The sequence below is a fragment of the Merops nubicus genome, unplaced genomic scaffold (assembly GCF_000691845.1).
Source record: "Merops nubicus isolate BGI_N331 unplaced genomic scaffold, ASM69184v1 Scaffold6623, whole genome shotgun sequence".
Classification (NCBI taxonomy): Eukaryota; Metazoa; Chordata; class Aves; order Coraciiformes; family Meropidae; genus Merops; species Merops nubicus.
Window position 1 is genome coordinate 1 of NW_008596796.1, and position 7588 is coordinate 7588.

Genomic DNA, 7588 nt, shown 5'->3' on the forward strand with positions numbered 1-7588 from the left:
AGGAGGAGGCCGTCAGAAACGTGAGCGCTCACGTAACGGGTCACGTCACGCACGAGCGGGGTCACGCCCTACGGGAAACTTTAACAGCCGAGGAAAATGGAGTCGGCTGTAAACACTGAGAGTAGCGGGAGGTTCGCCGGGAGCCAGGAAACGAACCAACCGTTCCTGCCTTCGTAACTCACTGCGGAGGGTACCGCACGTAAATAAAAATACAGCACACGTTACATTTCTCAAATTTACTCCGTAAGAACAAGTATTACACGGAAGATTATGCAGCATATTATTCTACATCTGATACTACGTACGGTTTGATAGTGAGTTAAATTAAATGTTCTCGGCTTCAGCTGATAAACACCTTAAGCATTTCTCCCTGTGTATACAGTTGAATAGAAGAATGTAATAGCATTCAGTAATACACAATTACCCCCGTGCATAAAAATACACGTGATGAATTTTATGAGCTCATGAATAGGACTGCGGGTAAAACACTACTAAATCATACAGTTTATTCACAATATTATTCTGCTTCCAACTCTTAACACAACTGCCGTAACTTAGACCACTGGGGGAAACTGGCATTGTCTAGGTTAGAAATAGAAACGCATCACCGCATGTGTGATAGAATGGAAATGTACTTTCCCAAAACAACACAAAAAAATTGCACTTGTGACAGTGTGGGTGGCAAAGAACAAAACCCCAACATAAGATATTGGTATTCAACCAGAAAACGAGTTCAATTGCCTATTCGGGGGAAAACAAGAAAGCTACATTTCAAGTGTAACTACACACTAAGCAGGAGGCAAATTGGGCAATATTACATGTGCATCTTCCACTCGGCTACGGCACAATCCATAGTCACCTAACCTTGTGTTATTTCACAGAGCCTGAAAATCAAGTAAAATAATAATCCTATTCTACCTAAGGAAAAAAAATCAGAATGAAAGCAATGAATCACAAAGTCCCTCAAACATACACAGTACGATTTATTAAAACTTTTTAATTACTTTTTTTTTTACGTTTAGGTGTGCAAGGGCTTATGTTTTTAATCTGCTTATTGCGATTGCAGTGTTTAAACACTCTTTTTCTTGGAGCAGGGCAGAACTTCCAATGGTTCATTTATGGAGCTAAATCTTGGTGGTGCACTTTCAGGAAGAAGAGAGAGTACAAATATGACTAGTTTACACAAAGCTGTAATTGAAAGCTTCTGTAGACCACAAGCCTTTATTCTCAGTAAGGATTCTCAGCAGAAAAGGGTACAGCACTGAAACATAACCAGTTGCACATGCTCTTATGCAGCGTTGAAGCCACATTCAGAAGGTGTTCTCCATCCTTGCATACTTGCAGTTTAGGAATAAGACACAATTTTCTGGCCTTTTGGAAAAATCCAAAAGTCAGTAAGAGATCTATTAAAGAGATGTGATAAGCAGAATGTCACAAAAAAAAAAAAAGGACTGGAAATAATGGGAAAGAAACAAGCTATTGTCCAGTGCTATTATGACCAAATATGAAAACCACTTTGATGCCTTATCATGTTGTTCTTGTATTTTAAAAAAAAAAAACTTTTGAAAATAGATTAAAATGGTAGTTAGGGTAGCCAATATATTAGGAAAGTGAAATGACCAAGATGAGACCTCTCAGGGCACTGATTGTTACCTCACGTACTCGCAAGTGACAGAGCATTCATCCTGTTGGATAATATCATGTGTAGATCAAATATTCACCCAAGCCACATCTGCCAGGAAAAAAACCATGAGGATAAGGAACTGCAGAGTCACTAAGTCATAAAGGCAAAGTGTCTGAAGTTGCAAGGAAATTACTAATTGGCCTGCATGTGCCAACGCAGGTAGAGGTGATCAGGTGACAGCATGTATTAACTACAGGCCTGCCAGTCTGACCTTGGTGCCAGGAAAGGCTGTGGAGCAGAGCAGCTTGAGTGCCATTACATGGCACGTACAGGACAACCATGGGATCAGGCCCCTTAGCATGGGTTTATGAAAGGCAGGTGTTGCTTGACTAAGCTGATCTTTTATGACAAGGTGACCCACCTAGTGGATGAGGGAAAGGCTGGGCACAGTCTAGACTTCAGGAAAGTCTTTGACACTGTTTCCCACAGCATTCTCCAGAAGAAACTGGCTGCTCATGGTGTGGGTGGGCATAGGCTTTGTTGGATAAAAAACTAGCTGGATGGCTGGGCCCAGAGCAGTGGTAACTGGAGTTAAACTCATTGTGTGGCCAGTCATAAGTGGTGTTCCCCAGGGCTCAGTATCGGGGCCTATTCTGTTCAGTATCTTCATAAATTATTTGGATGAGGAGAACAAGGACTCGGTCAGTTTGCAGATGAAACCAAGATGGGTGGTTGAGTTGATCTGCTTGAAGTAGAGAGGCTCTTACAGAAGTATCTGGACAGGCTGGATCAATGGGTTGAGGCCAATTGCATGAGCTTCAAGGTCAAATACTAAGTCCTGCTCTTGGGCCACAACTGTATGCAACGCTACAGGCTTGAGAAAAGTGGTTGGAAACCTGCCTGGCAGAAAAGGACCTGAGTTTGGTGGTTGACAGTTGGCTGAATATGAGCCAGCAGTGTGCCCAGGTGCCCAAAAGCATCCTGACTTGTATCAGCAATAGTGTAGCAAGCAACACCAGGGAAATTACTATTTCCCTGTGCTCAGCCATGGTGAGGCCACACCTTGAATACTGTGTTCAGTTTTGGGCCCCTCACTTCAAGAAAGGCACTGAGGTGCTGGATCATGTCCAAAGAAGGGCAGCAAAGCAGTGAAGGGTCTAGAGAACAAGTCTCACGAGAAGCAGCTGAGGGAACTGGGGCAGGTTGCCCAGGCAAGTGGTTGAGTCACCCACTGTTCCTGGAGGTATTTACAAGGCTTGTAGATGTGGTGCTGAGGAACATGGTTTAGTGGTCACCTGGTAGTACTGGGTTAACAGTTGGACTTGATGATCTGAAAGGTCTCTTCCAACCAGAACAATTCTGTGATTTACATGTAACTCCCCACCTTGAGAAGCAGGGCTTTTTCCACTGTATTACTTTCATGTGGCAGAGGTAACTCAACTATGTCACCAACTTTTTTTTTTTTTTTAAAGACCTCAAGGTGTAACATGACTTTGTTATTTATGTTTAACAAAGAAATACTGCTTAACCCAAAACAGTAAAGAATTAAGTAGGTGACTCAAAATCAGTTTCAACACCAAGACTAATCAAAAATGGTGTTATTCCTTTACTGAGGTTAGTGTACTGCTTCCCTGTGACATGCTGCTTTTTCTTCACTCAGTACTCTGTTTTCCCATAGTATTTCGTATTGCCTACAGGTTCTTTGTTGGGATTAAATTGTTAACAGTGGTACAGTCAAAGACTGGAGTTTGTATCACAACCCTCACTTGAGTTCCACAGAAAATGCTCTAACAGTTTTGATGGCTATTTTATCTACCAAGAAAAATGTTAGCGCTTTCCAACCAGTTCAGACTTCATAATTTAAGTGTATGTTTAGAAATACTTCTCTAAATGTGACACATCTAGTACAGTAAACACCTCTATGCATTCCTAACATCAGAAAGTACAAAAAAGAAAATCCTTATAAATTTATGAAAAACGAGGCAGCGTATGCAGAGAATTATCTAGTTATGCCAAACATTAAATTTTATTCTCAATAAAACATTTTTGCTTTTATTTTGAATGCATTCCAAAGCACAAAGACAATGTACGTGAACATTTACTCCTCCATTTTCACAAGTGTATTACAAATAGGCATGGCACATTACATGTCTAGATAGCAATAGTTATTAAGAAAATAGACACTATCCAAAACCTATTAGGAATAAAAAGGCACCACTGATTTGAGGTTGTGTCCAGATATCACCCAGTCCACTTTATTCTCATTTCTAGCTTTCAAGCCAGCTTATTCAGACCACTTCTATTCTGGTTTTCTCACCACAAACAACACGCATTCATAGTAGTATTTCATCATGGAGAGTTCATTCACAGTGTAAGTTGACAGTACAGATTCCTTCTCCACCTGAAAAAAGCAGCAGTTTTCAAAACACCTCCTCTACAAGAACTGTACAAGTTTATCTTTGTATGAAATAAATTGCTATATACTCACTAGATTTCAAGGCCCATCTATACACTTAAAAAAACCCAAGGAAAGCAAGTAATTTACAACACGCAAACATTTTATTCTCCTAGAAGTTAATAGCATATGCTAATATGACAAACTATATTTAAGGTAAAGTTTTCTTCAAAGCAATTTGTCTAGTTTATACCAGTATTACATATTGCAAACTAAGGCATCTTCTTACCTCTATATGGAATCCATATTGCAGTATAACATTTTTTATATCCTCATAGCTTAATTCTATAGAAAGTTCATTTCCCAAGTTTTCAAAATGGTAAAGAAGAGGACCTAGAGTAAAAGGATACAACAGAAATGGTTATCGAAGACAAAAATATTTTAAAAATTGAAAGGATGCACTAGAAATGCAACAACTGTATCCAGACTCACATATGGAAACGTAGGTAAAAGAACTTGTTTCTATATCTCAAAGATGATTTTTTATAGCAAATTTCAGCATCAATGCAAAATGAAACCAAATCAGTTCAGCTTCTTAGGTAACAGTGAAGTTTCATTTCCCATATCTTAAATTTCTTCAGACTAGCATCACTGCTGTCCCTACAGAACAGAAGGCAGGAGTCTACTCAGGAGCTCTGCTTGCATTTTGTGACTGACCAGGACTGGTGAAGGGGTTGACTTAACTAGTTTCCACTATACAAAAATGTTTAACTCCTGAGTTTTGTGACACTCCTTCACCATGGAAGCCTTAAAACTGTCTCCTTTCTTTTGAGCCAACACATACATAAATCTCACTCTTAAAGCTTTTGCTTAGAAGCACAGTACACACTGGACAACAGATTAAGAAAATATGCAAGGATTTGTTTATGCACAGAGCAAGTTATACAATTTTCTTAGAAAACTGATAAAAAAGGATACAGAACACTAGATTTGTCAAATCAATGTTTGATGTATGAATGCACAACCCACCACTGTGAAGATTTACTTCTCTGTTTAAAAATCAGTGTTGACTTGATTTTAACTGGCAAATACCTGGACATATTCTGAACACATCTGAGATAATTTCTAATCCCCATTTGTTTCTAGCTCTACAGAGTTTCAGCACAGAAACGTTCACCCCTACTTCTTTTGAAGTACCAGATGCCTACTGCACGATCAAACCCCAGCCCGGGTTAGCAGAAAGAGAAGCTGGTTGCACTTGCCTACATTTATCCATATTCCCCCAGGCTTCAGGATTTTCCATATAGTATCAATGTAATCAATAACATTATGTGCTGTATCTATGAAAAAGCAAGTTGCTATGCAGTCCCACGTATCTGCATAAAAGGAGCAAAGTATACAGAGATTAGCTTCAACATTTATACCCCTGTAAAAGTTCATCACTGAACCCCAGTATTTGTTTATACGCTCAGCATTACCTTCAACTAACAACAGCTGAAGGCTCTTAAATTAATTTACAAATAAACAAAATATTCTGATTTAGGTTAACAAGTTAGGTTTGTGTTCATGTGACATATATACACATGTGTGTACAGACACATACACACACTAAAATATTATACACATTTTTAATGCATTTTATAAAATTGTTCACACACACATAAAATGAGATGTATTTGTATTACAAACTGTAAAATGTAAGAATTATAACACATTTTATATAAATGAAGGCCCAAGTGTTCTATTACTCACCTGCCCTATAAAATTAATTACCGTAACTGTAAAAAATACAACTGCAAAAATCTGTAGTGATTTTGGGCCTCTAGTTAGTACCTGGAAGAAGGCAAGTCTGTACACTAACGTTGACCTTCACAAATCACATAGCTTTAAAACATTTAACTCAGTATCTCCAGCTGTTTTTTTCCTAGTTAATTTAACAAGCAGGATCTTTCAACATCTATTTTTTACAGCATCAGTGTCCCTGATTTTCTCTAAACATGTATCCTTGAAATTACAAAAGTTTAAAGTTCTGTAAATGAAAAAAAAAATCAGAAGTCTCAATTTATGCCAGTATCGGATGTTGTAATGTAAGACACAACCTGCAGAAAATTAGGCAACTATAAGAACGGCTCCTGCCAGAAAATATCTGGAAATCTAGCTAGAAAATAATGGATAGATCAATAGCCATATATCCTGGTGAATAAAGGCTATAGGTCTAACAGGGAGAGAAAAGTGGAAACAGAAAATAGATGACTCCTGTCATAATCAAATACTGTGTAAAGAAAAGATAGTGACTTCTGAAAAGGCATATATTAGAATATTAGACTACAAATAAAAGAACCAGGCAAGTGCCACCCTTGAGCAAATCCTAAATATGTAATTGGTGGAGTAGGCACCCAGTAAGATAGTCTTCTGCAGGTTAATTCAACATTAAGTTAGTCACGAAACATCATGGCATTTATCATCCCCATAATGTGCCTCTGAAATACCTGCTACTGACAGTCAATAGTTATGCGGGTTTTTTTTCATTTACAATTTACTACCATTTAAACAGTCAGCTTTACTTCTACAAAAGAAAATCAATTCACAAAAAACCCTCCTATTTCTATTTTTTACACTAAGGGTAAGTGACTAATTACACTGTCCCCTTTGTAGCATCGCTTTTCTAAAGCAAGTAAATCTTTCCATAATACTACTGTGCTGTCTTATTCCAAAAGAGATTATTGCAACAAAGATCTGTTAGGCAAGGGGGTGCCCACTTCTTTTTACAACTAAGAAGAAAAGCTGGTTTGGAGTAAGAAAATCTCACCACTTCGTACTTTTTGCTTAATGCCAATAGATACAGTTCCCCTCTATTTGTAACTTAACTGTCTCATAACAAATACTTTGAAGCCACAGTTACATGTATAGCCTAGAAGTTTGCATTTACTCACTGCACTCAGAATAAATTTCTTGAAAATCCCCTGCTGTCATAGAGAAGTTTGAACCAGAAGGAAGACTGTGAGGATCAACATCAGGGAAATAAACTGGGCGTATTTGATCAGCAGATCTTCTGTTATTGCTAAACTGATGAATCCAGGGATAAAGCTTACATGAGTTAATTTCAGAGCATCTGCAAAATACGGAAATCAGCACAATTCAGTTTTAACTAATTGCTCTCCGTTATCTTGAAATGGAGGAGTCAAAGGCTTTCGCCTACATTCACTATTTTGCTCATAAAGTTCTTGCAAAAGGTACGCATCTTCTAAAAGGCTTTAATCTACTTCATAACACTTCAGACTGACCAGCAATTTATGAACTGATCAAAACACCGATTTTACTGACACAAAAATTATCAGCATAAAATAATCACCTTTTTAAATTATAAAATTTTCTTTTCCCACTTTTTACCACTTTACCCAAGTTACTTCTCCACTGAAAAGAAAATGTACAAGATTCTTTTGCAAGATTAATGAAATTCATGATTTAGTGTATTCAGTAAGGAAAGGTCACACTTTTTTCTATTAAAAAAAGAAAATTACTAACATGAGTTCCATTAATTTTACTGGAAACTTACTGGAAATTTTACT

General features: G+C 37.8%; 1 protein-coding gene across 1 annotated transcript; it reads right to left on the bottom strand.

Moving 5' to 3' along the window:
• Positions 1 to 3631: 3631 nt before the first annotated feature.
• LOC103769294 (chromosome unknown open reading frame, human C9orf41) lies at positions 3632 to 7157 on the bottom strand (the record flags this gene model as incomplete). Its single annotated transcript, XM_008936478.1, has 4 exons — positions 3632 to 4025; positions 4309 to 4412; positions 5282 to 5395; positions 6953 to 7157. Coding segments are annotated over 4 exons (525 nt in total), but the record flags the coding sequence as incomplete, so codon positions are not given.
• Positions 7158 to 7588: the final 431 nt, after the last annotated feature.